Source organism: Sus scrofa, chromosome 6, assembly GCF_054392235.1.
Source record: "Sus scrofa isolate SSC_HxYL_T2T_F1_AM1 chromosome 6, Sscrofa_HxYL_maternal_Yorkshire_Landrace_v2.0, whole genome shotgun sequence".
NCBI classification, from domain to species: Eukaryota; Metazoa; Chordata; class Mammalia; order Artiodactyla; family Suidae; genus Sus; species Sus scrofa.
Window position 1 is genome coordinate 49,457,281 of NC_139388.1, and position 20,154 is coordinate 49,477,434.

Consider the following 20,154-nt stretch of genomic DNA (forward strand, 5'->3'; position numbering starts at 1 on the left):
AAGAATTGTATTGGTATTCTACTTTACAGAAAAAAAATTTTCTGAAAATTTCTTGTCACTTGGAATGTTTGTCCTAGAGAAGCTGTTTTCAGTGGCCCAGTTCAGGATTATGAGAAATAACTGTATTCTTTTGAATTGGCATTAGTCTGCCCTTTGCTTGAATACATCTGCCTTTGTGGATCTGCTATTTCTGTTGCCGGCACTTTTCTCACTTAACAAGACTGTTTGTTAACTTTAAAAACTTATACATAAACATATTCTCCCTGAAAAAAAGGTGGAATATTAGATAAGTCTAGTCTGTTTTGATCACCTCCCCCACCTAATCTTCTTCTCTCTTTCACCCTCACTTTTGTTACCAGTTTATTATGTGTGTGTTTTTTTTTTTTTCCCAGTTCATTTTCTTGGCATCTGCCTGTTATTTATATGTATATATATGTATTCTCAACAAAAGGATCTGTGGATAGATCTTTTTATCAGTTCTGGAAAGTTCTCGGCCAATATGGATTTAAGAATTGTCTCTTCCCCATGTTGTCTTTTTCTGTTACTCCAATGTCCTGTCTTTCTCTAGCCTTCATATTTTTAAAAAATAAAATGAAGATTTAGGAAACCACAAAAAAGAAATGTAGTTTATTGATATTGTTAGCAGCTGTTGACACTCAGTGCCTAGATCCGTTTATTCATCAGGGGTTGCAATATGGTGATATTCTAATTCTATCATTTCTTTTTATTAGTTGGACTTCTTATATGAAGAGAAACTTCCCCTCATCTACCATTTGGTCACCCAGTGGTACACTTCCTATAGGAAAGGCAGGATAAGTGCTTGATTCTTTCCCTTTAATTACCAGTTTTCAAGATAATGAATTGGTTCCCTGTCCTCTAAAGGTAACTAGTTGTTTTTATTTATTATCATTATAAATTCATATATTTAATATATTGGCTATATCTTAATCCATTGCAATTATGAACATTATTGGAGCTCAAATTGTCCCATCTTGAACCAGTGGAAGCCTCTTCAGGTTGGCTCCTGGGTCCTTTGGACATGACCCCAGTGGTCTTTGACGGCTGCCTTGCCCTCTGGGATGATGAGGTGTTCTGGCCTCATCTTGTACATTTCCTGGCCCAGACCTGGAATCAGCCATTTCTTCAAGAGGTCCTGGTTTTTTGTTTTGTTTTGTTTTTTCAGTTTGAATTGTTATTTCAAAATCACAGTCTGGGTGCTGGGGATGCTCATAGCTATTGGATTGGGCCTTCCAGAATCCTAGTTCTCAAAGACAAAGTTAATCATTTCCTTGTTCTGACGTTATAATACAGCAGTCCAAGAATAATTCAATACTGAAAACAGTTAAAGCAATTTTTGTCCATATGTGCTCTCCATTTTTCCCCAATTTTTAAAATAATTCTACTGTATCTATATGATCTGATCATATAGCTATTATATACTATATTCTCTCCTTTTTGACCCCATTTATTTGAGGAGCGTATAAGTGTACATACATATTATGGTAAAATACACATAAAATTTACCATTTATGTCATTTTAAATGTACAATTCAATGTCCTTTAGTACATTCACAGTGTTGGTGCAACCATCACTCCTATCTGGTTCTAGAATTTTTTCATCACCCCAAAAGGAAATTCTGTACCTTTTAAGTAGTCACTCTCCATTTCCACTGTCCCCATTAGCTGTCCCCAACCCATAGCAACAGCTGATATCTTTTCTGTTGCTATGGGTTTGCCTGTTTGGAATATTTCGTATAGATGGAATCACAGACTTATGGATCTTGCGTCAGGCTTCCTTCATTTAACGTGTTTTCAAGATGCATTTCTGTTGTAGCATGTTTGAGTACTTTGCTCTTTTTTAAGTTTGAATGATACTATTCCATTGTATGGATAATACATTTTGTTATGATTCATCAGTTGATGGACATTTCAATTATTTCCTTTTGGTTTATTTTCTATTCATAATAGCCAAAATAAACTTGTGACTATTGTGAATAGTGCTGTTGTGAACATTCATGTACAAGCTTTGTTTGAACATCTGTTTTCATTTCTTTTGGGTGTATACCCAGGAGTGGAATTACTGGGTCATGTGGTAATTCTATGTTTAACTTTTCGAGAAACCACTACCAGGCTTTTCCATGGTAGCTGCCCCATTTTACGTTCCCATCAGCAATGTATGAAAATTCCAGTTTCTCTGCATCCTTGACAACACTGGTTATTTTTCTCTTTGGTTTTTTTTTTTTTTTTTTTGTCTTTTTGCTATTTCTTTGGGCCGCTCCTGCGGCATATGGAGGTTCCCAGGATAGGGGTCTAATCGGAGCTGTAGCCACCGGCCTACACCAGAGCTACAGCAATGCGGGATCCGAGCTGCATCTGCAACCTACACCACAGCTCACGGCAACGCCGGATCCTTAACCCACTGAGCAAGGGCAGGGACCAAACCCGCAACCTCATGGTTCCTAGTCGGATTCGTTAACCACTGCGCCACGACAGGAACTCCTCTCTTTGGTTTTTTTAAAAGTTATAGCTATCTTAGTATTTGCAGGACAGTACGATATTGCGATTTTGACTTGTATTTCCCTATTGATTAATGATTTTGAGCCTCTTTTCATGTGCTTGTTGGTCATTTGTATCCTCTTTGGAGAAATGTCTATGTAAAATTTTTGCCATTTCTTTTTTTTTTGTTTGTTTGTTTTTCAGGGCTGCACCCACAGCATATGGAGGTTCCCAGGCTAGGGGTCGAATTGGAGCTGTAGCCACTGGCCTATGCCACAGCCACAGCATGTCAGATCTGAGCTGCGTCTGCGATCTACACTACAGCTCACAGCAACGCCGGATCCTTAACCCATTGATCAAGGCCAGGGATCCAACCTGTGTCTGCATGGATACTAGTCAGATTCGTTTCTGCTGAGCCACAAGGGGAACACCTCCTTGCCCATTTCTTAGTTATTTGTCTTTTTGCTTTTGAGTTGTAAGAGTTCTTTTATGTTCTGAATACTAGTTTGGTATGGTTTGTAAATATTTTTTGTAAATATATGGTTTGTAAATATTTTCTCCTGTTCTTTATGTCTTTCTTGATGGTGACCTTTGAGGAACACAGGTTTTTAATTTAATGAAGTCTAATTTCTCTGTTTTTTGCTTTGTTCCTTGTGCCTTTGGTGTCATACCTAAAAAAACATTTCCAGGAGTTCCCTTGTGGCACAGCTTGTTAAGTCTGGCGTTGTCACTGCAGCAGCTTGGGTCGCTGCTGTGGTGTGGCTTCGATCCCTGGCCTGGAAACATCCACATGCCACTGGTGCAGTCAAAACACCCCCTCCCCCAAAAATCACCACGTTCATGGTCACAAAGATTTACCCTTATGTTTTCTTCTAAAAGTTTTAGAATTTTAGCTTTTCCACTTAGGTATTTATCCTCTAATTTTTGTATATGGTGTGAAAGTAAGGGTCTAACTTCATTGTTTTGCTCATGGATAGATGGTTCCAGCAGCACTGGTTGAGCAGACTATTACCCCATTGGGTGATCTTGGCATCCTTGTTGAAAATCAGCTGACCATGGGTGTATGGGTTAATTACAGTTTTATTTTATTCACACATGTCTATCTTTACGCCAGTACCACATTGTTTCGATTACTCTAGCTTCGTAGTAATTTGATTTGGCTATATGGGGATCCCTTTCAATTCTATATAAATTTTAGGATCAGCTTTTCCATTTCTTCAGAAAAGACTGTTTATCTCTGTTATACTTTTTATTATTTCCTTCCTTCTGCTAGTTTTTGGTTTAGTTTGCTCTTTGTTTTCTAGTTCCTTCAGGTGAGAAGTTAATTGATTTGAGATTTTCTTTATTTTATTATGTTTTTTATGGCCAGACCCGCAGCATATGGAAGTTCCTGGGCCAGGTGTTGAACACCAGATCCATTAATCCACTGCACTGGGCTTCCAACCTGCACCTCCACAGGAGCCCCATCCGCTACAGTCAGATTCTTAACCCACTGCACCATGGCAGGAACTCCATGTAATTGATTTTTTTTGGAAATGTCTCATTTTGATTTCCTTCTGATTTCCTCTTCTGTATATTTTAAAGTTATTTTCTTACTGGAGGATTACAGGTGACTTTTTTTTTTTTTTTTTTTTTTGGCCGTGCCTGCAATGTGCAGGAATTGCTGGGCCAGGCATTGAATCCAAGCCACAGCAGTGATGCCAACTTCTTAACCACTAGGCCACTAGGGAACTCCTCATGTTAAATTTTTAACAAATTAGTTTGAAGTAATACCAACTTAGCTTCAATAGTATATAAACATTCTACCCCTTATATAGTTCTGTCCCCCTCCTCTATGTTGTTATTGTCACAAATTATATCTTTATGCAGTGTATTCTCATTAACATTGATGTTTAATTATTGTCTTTGCCTTTGTCTTTTAAATCATATAGGAAAAGAAAAAGGAGTTACAAACCCAAAATATGATAATACTGGCTTTTTTATTTATTTATATAGCTACCTTTACCAGTGTTCATTATTTCTTCATATGACTTCAGGTTAGTGTCTAATGTCCTTTGACTGACTTAACCCGAAAGGACTCTCTTAGCATTTCTCATAGGGCAGGTCTACTGGGCACAAATTCCCTCAACTTTTGTTATATGTGAGTTCTTCCAAGTTTTCTGTTTTTTTCCTATGACCGTGCCCGTTCTGGGCCAGGGATTGAACCCATGCCACAGCCTCAACACAAGCTGCTGTAGTGACATCAGATCCTTAACCTGCTGCACCACAAGAGAACACCCAATTTTTCCATTTTGAAGGATTCTTTTGCTTGATATAGAATTCTTTGTTTTTCTTTTCAGACTAGGGGTCGAATTGGAGCTGCAGCTGCGGGCCTACACCACAGCCACAGCAATGCAGGGTCCTTAACCCAGTGAGCGAGGCCAGGGATCGAACCCACATCCTCATGGATGCTAGTTGGGTTAGTTAACTACTGAGCCACGATGGTAACTCCCAGTGTACATCTCTTTTAGTTTGTTTATCCTACTCAAAATTTTTTAAGTTTTTTAAATGTGTTGATTTATATCTTTTATCAAATTTGAGAAGTTGGAGTTCCCGTTGTGGCACAGTGGTTAACGAATCCGACTAGGAACCATGAGGTTGCGGGTTCGGTCCCTGCCCTTGCTCAGTGGGTTAACAATCCGACGTTGCCGTGAGCTGTGGTGTAGGTTGCAGATGCAGCTCGGATCCCGCGTTGCTGTGGCTCTGGTGTAGGCCGGTGGCTACAGCTCCGATTCAGCCCCTATCCTGGGAACCTCCATATGCCGCAGGAGCGCCCCAAGAAATAGCAACAACAACAACAACAAAAAAGAGAGACAAAAGACAAAAAAAAAAAAAAAAAAAAATTGGGAAGTTTTTGGCTGTTATTTTTTCAAATATTTTTCCGCTCTTTTCCCTCTGTCCTTTCTTTCTAGTACTTCTATAATGTCTATGTTGGTATTCTCTAGGCTATTCCATAGGTCCCTTGGGCTGTATTCATTTTCCTTTATCTTTTGGATCCTTAGACTAAGTAATTTCAGTTGACCTATTTTCAGCTTCACTGATTCTTTTCTTTTGCCTGTCAAATTTGCTTTTGAACTCTAATGAATGTTTTATTTTACTTATTCTACTCTTCAGCTCCAGGTTTCTATTTGGTTCTATTTTATAATTTGTCTCTTTATTTATAGTCCCTATTTGGTGAGACATCATTCTCTTGGTTTCCTTTAGTTCTTTGTCCACAATTTCTTTGATCTTTTTTATCCTATTTAAAACAGTTGATTTTGGAGTTCCCATTGTGGTGCAGCAGAAACAAATCCGACTAGGAACCATGAGGTTTCGGGTTCGATCCCTGGCCTTGCTCAGTGGGTTAAGGATCCAGCGTTGCCATGAGCTGTGGTGTAGGTCACAGACTTGGCTCAGATCTGGCATTGCTGTGGCTGTGGTGTAGGCCAGCGGCTACAGCTCTGATTCGACCCCTAGCCTGGGAACCTCCATATGCCACAGGTACATCCCTAAAAAGACAAAAAGACCTGGGAGGAAAAAAAAAAAACAGTTGATTTAGTAGTTTCTGCTCTTGTGCTGTAGGTTTAAGGATATGACTGCAGTGGCTCAGGTAACTGCAGAGGTGCAGGTTCACTCCCCAGCCCAGTGCAGTGGGTTAAGGAACTGGCATGCTGCAGCTGGTGATGTAGGTCCCAGCTCTGGCTCAGATTCAACCTTGGGTGCATTTGGAAAAAATACATGAGTAAATAAATAACATTTTTTTAAAAAAATGTGTAACTCTGGAAATCAAATTCTCCTTCTCCCCAAGGGTTGTTGTTGTGTGTTGTAATTGTTTAATGACTTTTCGGAACTGTGCTTTTGAAGATTGTATTCTTTTTCATGTATGTTCACAGAAGTCTCTATTCCATTATCTTAGTGTTCAGCTAGTGATTTTTAAAAATTTTTTATTATAGTTGATTTACAATATTCTGTCAATTTTTGCTGTACAGCAAAATGACCCAGTTATACATACGTGTGTGTGTGTGTGTGTGTATTCTTTTTCTCATGTTATCCTTCATCATGTTCCATCACAAGTCAGCTAGTGATTTGATAGCCGTGTCCTTGGTTGTCAAAACTCAGCAACTTTTTTCTTCATTAAGCCCTCCTTTGTTTGATGTAAGTGAGATTCCAGAGTTCTGAAAAAGTTGATTTTGATAGTTTATACCAGCCTAAGTTTTCATTGACATGGAGTTCCCATCCTGACTCAGCAGTATTGGACCCAACTAATATCCATGAGGACGAGGGTTTGATCGCTGGCCTCGTTCAGTGGGTTAAAGATCCGGCATTGCTGTGAGCTGTGTGTAGGTCACAGACATGGCTCAGATCTCACGTTGCTGTGGCTGAGGCATAGGCTGGCAGCTGTAGCTCCAGTTAGACCTTAGCCTGGGAACTTCCATGTGCCGTGGGTATGGCCCTAAAAAAAAACTTTGCATAGACAGCTTTTTGGAGTTCCCTATGCTGTTTTATTTTCATTGATGTGACTTGACTTTCCTTTGTTTTTATTCTTAATTTTACAAGTAACTATATATTTAATCCTCATGTTGGCATCTCTCTAGTTATTATCTTTTTTTTTTCTTTTCACGGCTGCACCTATGGCATATGGCAGTTCCTGGACTAGGGGTTGGAATCAGAGCTGCACCTGCAACCTACAACACAGCTATAGCAATGCCAGATCCTAACCCACTGAGGGAGGCCAGGGATTGAACTGCATCCTCCTGGATACTGTTTTGGTTTCTCAACCCACTGAGCCACAATGGGCACTCCTCTAGTTGTTATCTAATGCTTATTCCTTAGGAAATTTTTCAAGAATAAGTCATGGGAGCATTATTTCCTGAGTTTTTGCGTGTTGATCACAGTACTGTCCTGTTGATAACTGAGAACAATATTTCCTGGGTTGAATGTTGTTAGTACCCTTTTTATTTGAAAGTCAACTTTTGCTGGATAGAAAGTGCTTAGCTCACATTTTCTTTCCTTGTCTATATTAAATATGTTACTCCTTTTTCTTAATGGTTATTGAAATGTCTGGTATCTTTCTTTTCCTTTTAAGTGACTTGCAGTTTTTGCCTAGAAGCCCAAAGGACATTTTTTTTTTTTTTTTTTTTTTTTGTCTTCTTAGAGCCTCACTTGCAGCATATGGAAGTTCCCAGCTAGGAGCAGAATCAGAGCTGTAGCCGCCAGCCACAGCCACAGCCACAGCAATGCTGGATCTTTAACCCACTGAGCGAGGCCAGGGATGGAAAACCCACATCCTCAAGGATGCTAGTCGGATTTGTTTCCACTGAGCCACGATGGGAACTCTGACTTTTTTCTTTTTAAGCTTAGTAATGTTGCTGAAATTTTGTCTTCATATTGGTTTGTATAGTATATATATTCCTTTTTTTTTTTTTTCTTTTTAGGGCTATACCTGTGGCATATGGAAGTTCCCAAACTAGGGGTCAAATCGGAGCTTTAGCTGCTGGCCTATACCACAGCTACAACAATGTGTGATCCGAGCCACATCTGCAACCTCCACCACAGCTCACGGCAACGCCAGATCCTTAACTCCCTGAACAAGGCCAGGGATCGAACCCACATCCTCATGGATACCAGTCAGGTTCATTACCACTGAGCCATGACAGGAACTCCATTTATAGTATATATATTCTTGTCTTTTCTTTTTTTTTTTTTTCTTTTTTTTTTGTCTTTTTGCCATTTCTTGGGCCGCTCCCACAGCATACAGAGGGTCCCAGGCTAGGAGTCAAATCGGAGCTGTAGCCACCGGCCTATGCCAGAGCCACAGCAACGTGGGATCCGAGCCTTTTCTTCAACCTACACCACAGCTCACAGCAACGCCGGATCCTCAACCCACTGAGCAAGGCCAAGGATCGAGCCCGCAACCTCATGGTTCCTAGTCAGATTCGTTAACCACTGAGCCACAACGGGAACTCCTATAGTATATATATTCTTGAATTACAGATTTTAGTATTTTTTTTTTCTGTTCCCTTGATTTGCTTTTCTTCAGGGATTTCTATCATCTGTATAGAAACTTGGAACTTCTCTGCCTAGCTTCAATATTTGCCACTTTTCCTCCAATCCTATTAGCTCTTTCATCATTTCTTTTTGATTTTTAATAATTTCCTCCTTAAGAAGTTCCTTGGTGGCCTAGTGATTAAGGATATGGCATTGTCACTGCTGTGGCTCAAGTTGATTCCTGACCCAGAAACTTCTGCCTGCTCCAGGTGTGCCCCTCCCCCCCAGTTTTATGCATTAATGCCTTATCTTTTGTGTTTATTTAGTCTTGGGTTTTTAATTTGGCCTTTATTTCTGAATGATTTCTTCATTTATTTTTAACTTTGAATTCTGTCATCTAATCTCTGGGTTTTCCTAATTTTTTTTTCTTTTTGGCCGCACTTGCAGCATATGGAAGTTCCTAGGCCAGGGAATCAAACTGGTGCCACAGTAACAACCTGAGCCACAGTAGTGACGACACCAGGTCTTTAACCTGAGCCACTGAGGAACTCTTGGGTTTTTCTAATTATGATTTAAGTTGCTTTTCATGTCTTAAATCACTTTGTTAATGTCTTTTAGCTTATTTTAAAATAGAAATTATAATTTTTATGTGTTCCAGTGTGCTTTTTTTTCTTTTCCTTTTTTTTTTTTTTTCTTTTATTTTAATGAGTAACTTTGGGGCTTGGCCTTGATCGCTTTTTTGTTGTTCATTTTTTGTGTTACTGGTTTTTCTGAATTTTTAGAAGTTGGTGTGGTTCAGGGCAGCTAACTTCCCAAGAAAGAACTCTGTCTTCTATGATTTTTGTTTGTTTATTTAAAAAATATGGCAGGAGCGCTCATTGTGGCTTAGTGGAAATGAATCTGACTAGTATCCATGAGGATGCAGGTTTGATCCCTGGCCTGGCTCAGTGGGTTAAGGATCCGGCATTGCTGTGAGCTGTGGTATAGGTCATAGACACGGCTCGAATCTGGTGTTGCTGTGGCTGTGGTGTAGGCCAATGGATACAGCTCTGATTAGACTCCTAGCCTACATATGCCAGGGCTATGGCCCTAAATAGACCCCCCCCCCAAAAAAAATGGCAGGAGTTCCTGCTGTGGCACCATGGGTTAAGGACCCAACTGCAGCTGCTCAGGTCAATGCAGAGGCACAGGTTTGATCCCTGGCTCAGCACAGTGGGTTAAGGATCTGGTGTTGCCACAGCTGTGGCACAGGTCGCAGCTGTGGTTCAGATTCTATCCCTGGCCCAGGAACCTGCATATGCCCAGGTGTGACCAAAAAAAAAAAGGCAGCTTACTTTCTGAAACTTCCTTGTTATGTTCCTATTTTTGTGTTACGTCCAATTTTATCTGTACCTCCTCTTTCTTTTCTGTCTCTTGTCTCTATCCTGATCAGCTTTGTTTCCATTCCCAGGAGTTTCTCCTTACTATGAGCCTTTGTTCTGCAGGAAGTCCGGCAGGTTAGTTTTGAGAGTTCACGGGGCCTTGACTGCTCGAGCCCCTTCAGACCTTTCTGCCAAGCCCATGTCCTCCGCCATGGCTTGATAACTCCCACCCCCAAGTTCAACTGCTACTAAATTTGGCCATTAGTGCTTCCTAGTGAATACCTGCTTTATACGTTCTCTCTGTCTCTCTGAGCTGCATTCTGAATGATGTCTTTAGTTCTGTCTTGCAGTTCACTTAATTTTCTTTTCAGCTGTGTCAAATCTTTTGTTTTTAATATGCTTTATTTTTCATTTCTAGAAGTAGTTCTATTTTGTTCTTTTCCAGTTCTGCTTGGTTATTCTTTTATAGTTTCTGATTGGCTCAAAGTGCTGTTATTTCTTCAAATATATTAAGCATAGTTATTTTATATTCTGTCGGATAATTCCAGTATTTGAAGCTAGACTCTGTTGTTTCTGCTGCTGCTTGCTCATGGTAACTTGCTTCCTTTTGTGCATGGTGATTTTTGACTGAGCTGCCCATTTTCCTTAGGAATTGTTTTGTGGGGATGTTTTAAAGCCTGGGCTGAAGATGAGGCTTGGGTAATATATTATTTCGTGTCATTTTTTTTCTTGTAAGGCATTATACTAAGGCAGTTTATACTTTTTTTCACCAAAATGCAATAGTATATTGTAGTGCCGTCGTTGAAGTGATTATGTTGAATCGCCCTTTGCCTTGTTCTCTGGGGACCGTAGGTATATCCTGAGTTTGAAGATCAGAGAGCTTGTCTGCCATCAGGATCTTTTCTGACTTGTTCCTCAGACAATACCATCCGCTTCTGGAACCTGGACAGCAACCCCGACTCTCACTGGCAGAAGAACATCTTCAGTGACGTGAGTGACTCCATGGTGAACCATGCTTTAGGAGGACAAAGACCTCCTTGAAGCTGGGGTACACGGACAGGTGGGAGCTTTAGGGAAGCCTGGTGTTAGGCCTCACTAGGGGCAGGAATCAGGAATGAGGGCAAGTCACTTTCTGTCTCCTCTCTTTCTCTCTCCCTCTTTCTTTTTTTTTCCCCTGTCTTTTTGCCTTTTCTAGGGCCATTCCTGTGGCATATGGAGGTTCCCAGGCTAGGGGTCGAATTGGAGCTGAGCCGCCGGCCTACACCACAGCCACAGCAAAGTGGGATCCGAGCCACGTCTGCAACCTACACCACAGCTCACGGCAACGCCAGATCCTTAACCCACTGAGCAAGGGCAGGGACTGAACCCGCAACCTCATGGTTCCTAGTCGGATTCGTTAACCACTGAGCCACGACGGGAACTCTTCTCTCCCTCTTTCTTTCCAGGCACCATCGTCTTCCCTCTCTGCTTTTCTTTACCAGTCAGCTCCTGCTCTCTAGCTGTGTGTGGACACAGCCATGCCAGGCAACCGCACATACTTAACAAAGATGAAATTGCTCCCCCTGTCTTGGTTAGAACTCCCTGGGAGAGCACCTGATGGGCCAAACTAGCTGCCACACAGTGAGGTCTGGGGTGGGGGTGCTGACAGGGGCCTAAAGAGAGCCGTGATGAAAGGCTGCTGGGAAAACCTTTGCAGAAGGAATGGTTGGCATTGCTAGGTCAGTGAGGGAGCTTCTCTGAGCAGCCGAGATCTGAATCATGCCTTCATTGTTCTGCAGATCCTCGGTAAGGTCAGTGCTAGGTGCTGTGCTGCTTGGCTGGGGACACATCAGTGACTAAGACAGATCCTTCCCCTGCTCCTGTGGCATCTACAGTCTAGTCTGGGGAGACAGGCAGTGAGCCAACACTTGCACAAATTATGCTATAACCACAAGCATAATAAACACCAGGAGAGAGGTTGTAAGGTGTGACTAGGATATGTTAACAGCCATCTGCTTTCATCTGTGGCGTTAGGGGCAGCCTCCTGGAGGGAGAGATAACTGAACTGAGATACGGAGGCTGGGAGGAGTGAAGAGGGGAGGGGAGAGTGTTTTATACCAAGGGACAAAGGCCTTGAGGTTGAAAAGAGCTTGGTGGGTTGGAAAACCTAAAAGAGGTCAGTGTAGCTGGAACGAAAAAGACCCCTAGGGCACAGTGTGTGTAGAAGTTCTTTACTGCTCCCCTCACCAGCCCGTGCTGCCGTCTTCTCTTTTGCACCTGTGATGTACATGTTCTGTTGGTCTGCATACAATAGAAAAATGGGTTTTCTATCCCATACGATAGCAAGAGGTAAAAGGTGGATTTTTCCTAATCATAAAAATAGTCTAGAGGTGGAGTTCTACCTGTGGTGCAGCAGAAATGAATCCGACTAGTATCTATGAGGACATGGGTTCCATCCCTGGCCTTGCTCAGTGGGTTAATGATCTGGCGTTGCCGTGAGCTGTGGTGTAGGTCACAGACACGGCTTGGATCCCTCGTTGCTGTGGCTCTGGCGTAGGCTGGCAGCTGTAGCTCTGATTTGACCCCTAGCCTAAGAACTTCCATATGCCTTGGGTGCAGCCCTAAAAAGAAACAAACAAACAAAAATAGTCTAGAGGTAACCGGTCCAGGCTGTTTTGGTGGCTCTAGGAAGCCCTTCGAGATCTAAGAGGAATCCAGCCCTCAACGCTGCCATTTTGAAGAAATGGCCCTTGTCCTTGTGCTCCAGGATGGCTGCTGGAGTTCTGGTCATCACATCCAAGTTCCAGGCAGCAGGGCAGTGGGAGGGAAGCAGAAAAATTTTTACTTGCTTTACATTTCATTGACCAGAATTTATTCACAGCTTTATCCAGATGGAAGGGAGGCTGGGAAACAGTTTTTATTCTGAGTGGTGAAGCTCCTAGGTCAGAATTGGCATTTTGTTACTCCAGCTGAAGAATAGGAGACTGGCTCTCAGGAGACAGAATTGCAGAGGTGCTTCGGGGCTTTCATAGCACTGACCTCACCCTTTCCTTCCTGCAGACCCTGCTGAAGGTCGTGTACGTGGAGAGTGACATCCAGCACCTGCAGGACATGTCACACTTTCCAGACCGAGGGAGTGAGAATGGGATGGCTGTGGACATGAAAGCTGGGGTGCGAGTCATGCAGGTCAGTCCTGATGGCCAGCACTTGGCTTCAGGAGACCGAAGTGGAAATCTGAGGCAAGTGGGCCCTGGCGGTGTGTAGTGAACACCTCCCAGCTTGGGCTTGGGTTCTAGGAACAGTGGGGAGGAACTCTGGCCTTGGCACCTCCAGCTCCCCATTGGGATTGAGGGGGTGAGTAGCTGTCTGGTAGGCAGCCACCCCTGGGAACATAAGCTTCCAGCATGACTCTAGGGCAGGGTGACACCTTCTCAGCCACGTACTAGGAGCACTGCTGAACCATCAGAGAAGATGCCAGCTGGAGCTCGGGGTTCCTGGTGGCCCGGGGAGAGGGGCCAAGAGGATGGGACATTTGAGAGCTCAGGCCGTTTACCACACTGCGGAGGGTTTCAAGATGTGACAGACCCAATAAGTGCTGACAGAACATGAGCCCTATCACAGGGATCAGGTGTAAGGGGACAAATGACCTGCGTGACCGCCTGGGTTCCGGGGCACAGGAGAGTGTGTGCCTTATAAAGGGGCACCACGCAGCACCAGCAAGACAGGCTCCAAGTGGTCATACAGCCTCGTCCAAGAGGGACAGAGTGCAGATTTTTTCTGTGACGACTTGTGGTATGTTAAATGGTGGCAGCTGTTTTGATGTCAATCCCTGCATAAGGCAGACCGCCTGTGTCAGGGGGCTGCTGCCCTTGACAGCACTTGCCTGTGAATGAGGAAAACGGTAATGAGAGCTCTCACGGGCACAGCAGGCTCCTCCAGTACCGCGTATCTGGACTGATTTCATCCCGTCACTGACCCGCTGATGTAAGTGCTATTGTTAGCCCAACTCTCAGATGGGTTAGCTGAGGCGAGAGAGGCCGAGTGGCTGGACCAGGATCACACAGGTGGAGAGTGGAGGAGCTGGGATGACTGGTTTTTTTGTTTCATTTTGTTTGCTTTTTAGAGCCTCACCCGCAGCATATGGAGGTTCCCAGGCCAGGGGTCTAATCGGAGCTATAGTTACTGGCCTATACCACAGCCACAGCAAGGCAGGATCTGAGCCGCACATGCAACCTACACCACAGCTCACGGCAACAACAGATCCTTAACCCACTGAGTGAGGCCAGGGATCAAACCTGCAACCTCATGGTTACTAGTTGGATTCATTTCCGGTGCATCATGACAGGAACTACTGTTTCTTATTTCAACCTTGGATGACCTGTATTCTGATGTTGTTTGGCAAGAATGTGAGGAAAGGAGTTCCCACTGTGGCACAACATGTTCAAGAGCGTCTTAGGAATGCTGGGAGGTGGATTCGATCCCTCTGCTGGTACAGTGGGTTAAAGATCTGGCATTGCTGCCAGTTTAGGTTGAGACTGCACGGCATGGATCTGATCCCTGGCCTGGGAACGTCATATGCCAAGAGGCCGCCAAAAATGGGGAGAAAAAAGAATGTGAGGAAAGTCTGAATATGAGATGCTTTAAGAATGAGAAATTGGGGAGTTCCCGTCGTGGCACAGTGGTTAACGAATCCGACTAGGAACCATGAGGTTGCGGGTTCGGTCCCTGCCCTTGCTCAGTGGGTTAATGATCCGGCGTTGCCGTGAGCTGTGCCTAGCTGGAAATTGAACCCATAGTCGGATTCATTAACCACTGCGCCACGACGGGAACTCCTGCATTTAGTTTTTAATACGATTCTGGAATTTGTAAAAGTTCCTGACTAGGAACCATGAGGTTGCGGGTTTGGTCCTTGCCCTTGTTCAGTGGGTTAAGGATCTGGTGTAGGCCAGCGGCTGCAGCTCCGATTCGACCCCTAGCGAAGGAAGGAAGGAAGGAAGGGAAAGGGAAGGGAAGGAAAAAGAAAAGGAAAGGAAAGGAAAAAGGAAAGAGAAATTGGGGAAGTTCCTGTTGTGGTGCAGCAGAAATAACTCTGACTAGTATCCATGAGGATGTGGGTTTGATCCCTGGCCTTGATCAGTGGGTTAAGGATCCGGTGTTGCCATGAGTTGTGGTGTAGGTTGCAGATGCGGCTCAGATCCTGCATTGCTGTAGCTGTGGCTGTGGCTGGCAGCTGTAGCTCCAATTCAACCCCTAGCCTGGGAACTTTTTCCATATCTGGCCCTAAAAAGCAAAAGAAAAAAAAAAGAACGAGAAATTTGGAAGTTCCCACTGTGGTGCGGCAGATTAGGAATCCAGCATTGTCTTTATGGTACTATGGGTTCAATTTCCAGCTAGGCACAGTGAGTTAAGGATCAAGTGTTGCTGCAGCCGTGACACTGTGGCGTAGGTCACAACTGCAGCTCAGATTTGATCCTTGGTCTGGAAACTTTCATATGCTGTGGGTACTGCCAAAAAAATAATGATGATGATGATGAGAAATTTGGAGTTCTCTGGTGGCCTAGCAGGTTAAGGATCTGATGTTGTCACTGCTATGGCTCAGATCACTACTAAGGTGCAGGTTCAATCCCTGACCCAAGAATTTACGAATGCCATGGGCACGTGGCCAAAAAAAAGGTTAAAAAGAAGAGTTCCCATGGTGGCTCAGAGGGTTAATAACCCAACTAGTATCCATGAGGATGTGGGTTCAGTCTCTGGCCTTGCTCAGTGGGTTAAGGATCTGGCATTGCCGTAAGCTTCAGCATAGGTCGCAGATGCAGCTTTGATCTTGTGTTACTACAGCTCTTTGATTCCACACCTAGTCTGGGAACTTCCATATGCCACAGGTGCAACCCTAAAAAAGAAAAAGAAAGCGATATATATTGATTAAAAAAAAAAGAATAAGGGAGTTCCCGTCGTGGCGCAGTGGTTAACAAATCCGACTAGGAACCATGAGGTTGCGGGTTTGGTCCCTGCCCTTGCTCAGTGGGTTAACGATCCGGCGTTGCCGTGAGCTGTGGTGTAGGTTGCAGACAAGGCTCGGATCCCGCGTTGCTGTGGCTCTGGTGTAGGCCGGTGGCTCCAGCTCCGATTCGACCCCTAGCCTGGGAACCTCCATATGCCGCGGGAGCGGCCCAAGAAATGGCAAAAAGACAGAAAAAAAAAAAAAAAAAAAGAATAAGAAATTGGAATCAAATATTCCCTTCCATAGATCCTATCCTGGAATATAACCTCTGACTCCTTCCTGACCCCCAGGAATCACTTCTGATAGAGCCCTTCCCTAAGCCTCGTTCCCCCAGAGGATCATCCTAGATCTCACCTGTGGAACCATAGGGGCAGGTGCCCACTGAGGTGCCCCCAGGCTTGGTGCTGCTTCCTTGAGGATGGCGGGTTTCTAGAGAAGGAGGGTGGTTGGGCATCTCTAGACAAACTGGGCAGGGTAGGCTAGTCTCCATGTCGCCTTTCTGGCTGCTCTGACCTTTTCTAGTAGTGGCAGAGCACCTGGAATTGAGGGGTGGCGGCTTCATTCGGGGTACAGCAGGCAGTATGTGTCTCCCAGGATCCACGAGCTGCACTTCATGGACGAGCTGGTCAGGGTGGAGGCCCATGATGCTGAGGTGCTGTGCCTGGAGTACTCCAAGCCTGAGACAGGTGAGCCCATGGCAGGGTTGGAGCTGGGGAGTGGCCTGCCTGGCAGAGCCACAGAGAAGGGTAGTTGGTATCTGTGAATGACAGCTGGGAGTCCTGTGTTTAATAAGGGCTTCCAGGGCTGGACCCTGGGAACAGGGTAGCTGGGACTTCAGAAAGCAAGACATCAGCAGGCAGGACTCAACTTGCTTATCCTGGTCCCTAGAACCCTGAGCAGTGCTCAGGCTAAAGAGGTGAGCATTGGATGAGTCAGTGTATGAATGAGCTCGTGTCTGCTAGAGAAAATAGATCAACAATCAAGCATATTATTCTGAAAAAGTTTGGTGCCTGCAGAAAACTTGTAAGACTATTATGATAAATAGGCGTATCCTCCTCACCCAGATTCCCCAAGTTTTTTTGTTTTTTTTTTTTTTTTCCCGGAATCCTGTCTGAGCTTGTGACTGTATATATGATTTTATCTGCTTGCCTTCTGTCCATTTCTCTGTTTCTGCATGTGTGTATGTACACACACACACACACAGTACAACAACAGCACATATGTTCATTTTGGTTTTCTTTTTTTTTTCCTGTCTTTTCTCTTTTTAAGGCCGCACCCTCAGTGGCATATGGAGGTTCCCAGGCTAGAAGTCTAATTGGAGCTGTAGCCTCCGGCCTACACCACAGCCACAACAATGCCAGATCCGAGCCGCATCTGCAACCTACACCACAGTTCACGGCAACGCCGGATCCTTAACCCACTGAGCGAGGCCAGGGATTGAACCCACAACCTCATGGTTCCTAGTCGGATTCGTTTCTGCTGCACCATGATGGGAACTCCACATTTTCTTTTTCTTTTGCTAAACTATTCGAGAGTAAGTTGCAAGCGTGCCACCCTTTCCCCCTTCAGTGCTTCTGTGAACATTTCCTAGCAAGGAGGACACGCATTTGCATGACCACGGTGCACTTATCAAATGTGGACATTGCCTTTAGAGACTGTGCTGTCCTCTGTCCTGTGGGTCTCATTCACATTTTGCCAGTTGTCCCAATGTTTCCTTTGAGCAGCTTTGGTTTTCCAGTCCAGGTTCACACTTTAGTTGTCCTGGCTCTGTTGCCACCTTTGTTCTGGACTATTTCCACAGCCTTATTTAATTTGGCTTTATGAATTGGCTTTCTGCGGAATATAGACCAGTTATTTAATAGAATTGTCTTCCATTTCGGTTTGTCTTATTTTCCTCGTGATTTGATTCTGTTGCCAGATTTCCTGCAGGAATGTGATGTAGGTGGAGTTATGTCGTGCTGGGTTAAAGATCTTTCGCAGGCTCTTGTCTCCTCCTTCCTTCCCCTGCACACATCCTCTGCCCCACAAAATTTACTTTTAAATTTCTTTTCATTCAGGACTCCTCTGTGGAGCGCTCCTCAGCTCATGTGTTAGGCCTCAGATATAGCAGGTGCCCAGGGGAGGCACTGTCTGCGGGACCACCATGAAGGTCCAGTAGCAGCCAGTGGCCACTGGGTTCTTGATAAGGCTTCTGTAGCCAGATCTCAGACTGTAAGGGGGCGGTGTTGGGGGAGGCTGAGAAGTTGTCACGGCTTCATTTGGCAGACCAAGTAGCTGGACTTGTAGGAAGGGGTGCTGGGCTCTGCTGAAATGTCTGGTGTGGTCACAAGTGGAGGAACCTCCGGATATCGATCAAGATTCATCCTGCACGAACCAGTGGCGAAAGATGTCAAATGCGCGAGTTTGAAGTGCTGGGGAAGGACTGCCCAGGGTGGGGTAGTGACCCCTCCCTGGGTTTGGAGCCAGTGGGCAGCAGTTATGAAACCAAAGACCCCTTCTTCAAGGCCAGGAGAGCTCGGTCACGCTGTTCCTTGGGAGGCTGAGGCATCAAGCAGCCTCCGAGGAGTCCAGCACCACACTCTCCACCCACAGGGCTGACCTTGCTGGCCTCGGCCAGTCGAGACCGACTGATCCATGTGCTGAACGTGGAGAAGAACTACAGCCTGGAGCAGACCCTGGATGACCACTCCTCCTCCATCACGGCCGTCAAGTTTACTGGTGAGCCCCTTCTTGCCGCGTCATGCACCTCATTAGATGGGCTCCTTTGGCTGCACGTAACAACAAAGCCCCCTTTAGCTTAAACAAAAGGGAGAGGCAAGCTCTGGATTCAAGCACAACTGGATCCAAAGGTTGATTTTTTCTTTTTCTTAATTATTAGGACTCTCCCTCTGTCATCTGTCCTTTCTCTGGTGGACAGGATCCTAGTGGTCGCTATGCCACTGGAAAGAGATTTTCCCTTGTGCTGTCAGTTTTGGCAGAAATTGGGAGCCACCTTCCCTTGTGCTGGCTTGAGGCGCTTGTCCTTTCCAGAATAGTTATCGGTGCCAGAGCTTAGGGGTGTTCTCTTGGCCCAGGTCTGACTCATGTGCCCCCAGCCCCCACCTGCCTCCATCTGCATCCAGGAGAACTGGCATTAGATGAGAACTGGTCCCCAGAAGGCAATCAGGGTGCCAATCCAGGGTGGGATGGGTGCTGGTGACTTTGGCAGAAAAATGGGTGACAGCAGCCATGGCTGGAGGCAAATTCTGTGCTGGGTGATGGTCCTTGCCCATCCCAGCAGTTACCCACCTCCTTATCCCCTTTACAGCCAGGGACACAGCCAGTAGGTGCAGGCCTGGTATTTGGCATAAGGCTGTCCTTCAAAGCCTGTGCTCAACCCAGCAATTGAAGGGATCCCTCCAAGACTGGAAAGATTGAGTGTGGAGATCCCTGGCCATGAGGAATTCCAAGAGAAGAGCATGTAGGCCTCATGGGGGTTTAACTGATTAGAACCTAGGAACATATTCAAAACTGTATTCAAGAAGAATCCGGAGTTCCCATCGAGGCGCAGCAGAAACGAATCCGACTAGGAACCATGAGGTTGCAGGTTTGACCCTTGGCCTCGCTCAGTGGGTTAAGGATCCAGTGTTGCCATGAGCTGTGGTGTGGGTCGAAGATGCTGCTCGGATCTGGTGTTGCTGTGGCTGTGGTGTAGGCTGGCAGCTGTAGCTTCAGTTAGACCCCTAGCCTGGGAACCTCCATGTGCTGCAAGTGCGGCCTTAAAAACCAAAAAAAAAAAAAAAAAAAAAAAAAAGATTCCATTCATGGAGAGAATACATCTGTGTAGTCCAAGTTCTCAACCATGAAGGGTTTCCTTCACATAATCTTGTGGCTAAGAATGTACTAATGTGCCTTGGTTTTCTCGCTTCCTGCCCTGCCTCTGTCTAACTAAGGTGGTCAGGAGCTGGGCAAAAACGGGTCAACAATATTTGCAATGTCTTAGTGAGGATCTAACAAAAGCTGATCTGCTCAGACTTCTCAGACATCCTTAAAAGACCATTCTTTCCACAGGGTAGTTAGAATTGTTCAGTAAACCTGGAAGTTTGGCCAGCAGTGACCTCACCTTTAAAGAATGGTCTAGATCCTAGAGAGGTGATGACTGCCCAAGAGGGTGGCCCAAGAGTCAGTCCTTGAGGCCACCTTCAGAAGGTGTGGGCCTCTGGTAAAGTCCCAGCCAGGCTGAGGAGGCGCATCCTAAACCAAACTCCTGTGAACCCTGCTCCGACTGGGCTGGCTCGCCTGGGCCTTGTCCTCAAAACGTTGATAGTTCAT

At 44.9% G+C, this 20,154-nt stretch overlaps 3 protein-coding genes across 29 annotated transcripts in view; 1 reads left to right on the forward strand and 2 right to left on the reverse strand.

Annotated features, from left to right (window-relative positions):
• CLIP3 (CAP-Gly domain containing linker protein 3) overlaps nt 1–15,750 on the reverse strand; it is a 62,416-nt gene extending 46,666 nt beyond the window's left edge. Inside the window, exon 1 of the mRNA XM_084960683.1 lies at nt 15,603–15,750. The gene's annotated coding sequence lies outside the window, so the exon portion shown is untranslated. The remainder of the gene's footprint in view (nt 1–15,602) is intronic.
• THAP8 (THAP domain containing 8) overlaps nt 1–20,154 on the reverse strand; it is a 160,417-nt gene that overhangs the window by 30,150 nt on the left and 110,113 nt on the right. The gene's annotated exons all lie outside the window — the stretch shown is intronic.
• Nucleotides 1–20,154, forward strand: part of WDR62 (WD repeat domain 62) — a 54,262-nt gene that overhangs the window by 17,891 nt on the left and 16,217 nt on the right. For 10 of the 27 annotated variants that reach the window (XR_014804767.1, XR_014804768.1, XR_014804765.1 and 7 more), the window contains 4 exon segments: nt 10,716–10,853; nt 12,903–13,081; nt 16,438–16,529; nt 18,436–18,561. Coding sequence is in view for 10 of the 27 variants with exons in the window: in NM_001128461.1 (NP_001121933.1) it covers nt 10,716–10,853; nt 12,903–13,081; nt 16,438–16,529; nt 18,436–18,561 (535 nt within the window). In the remaining 17 variants the exon portion in view is untranslated. 27 annotated transcript variants of the gene reach the window in all.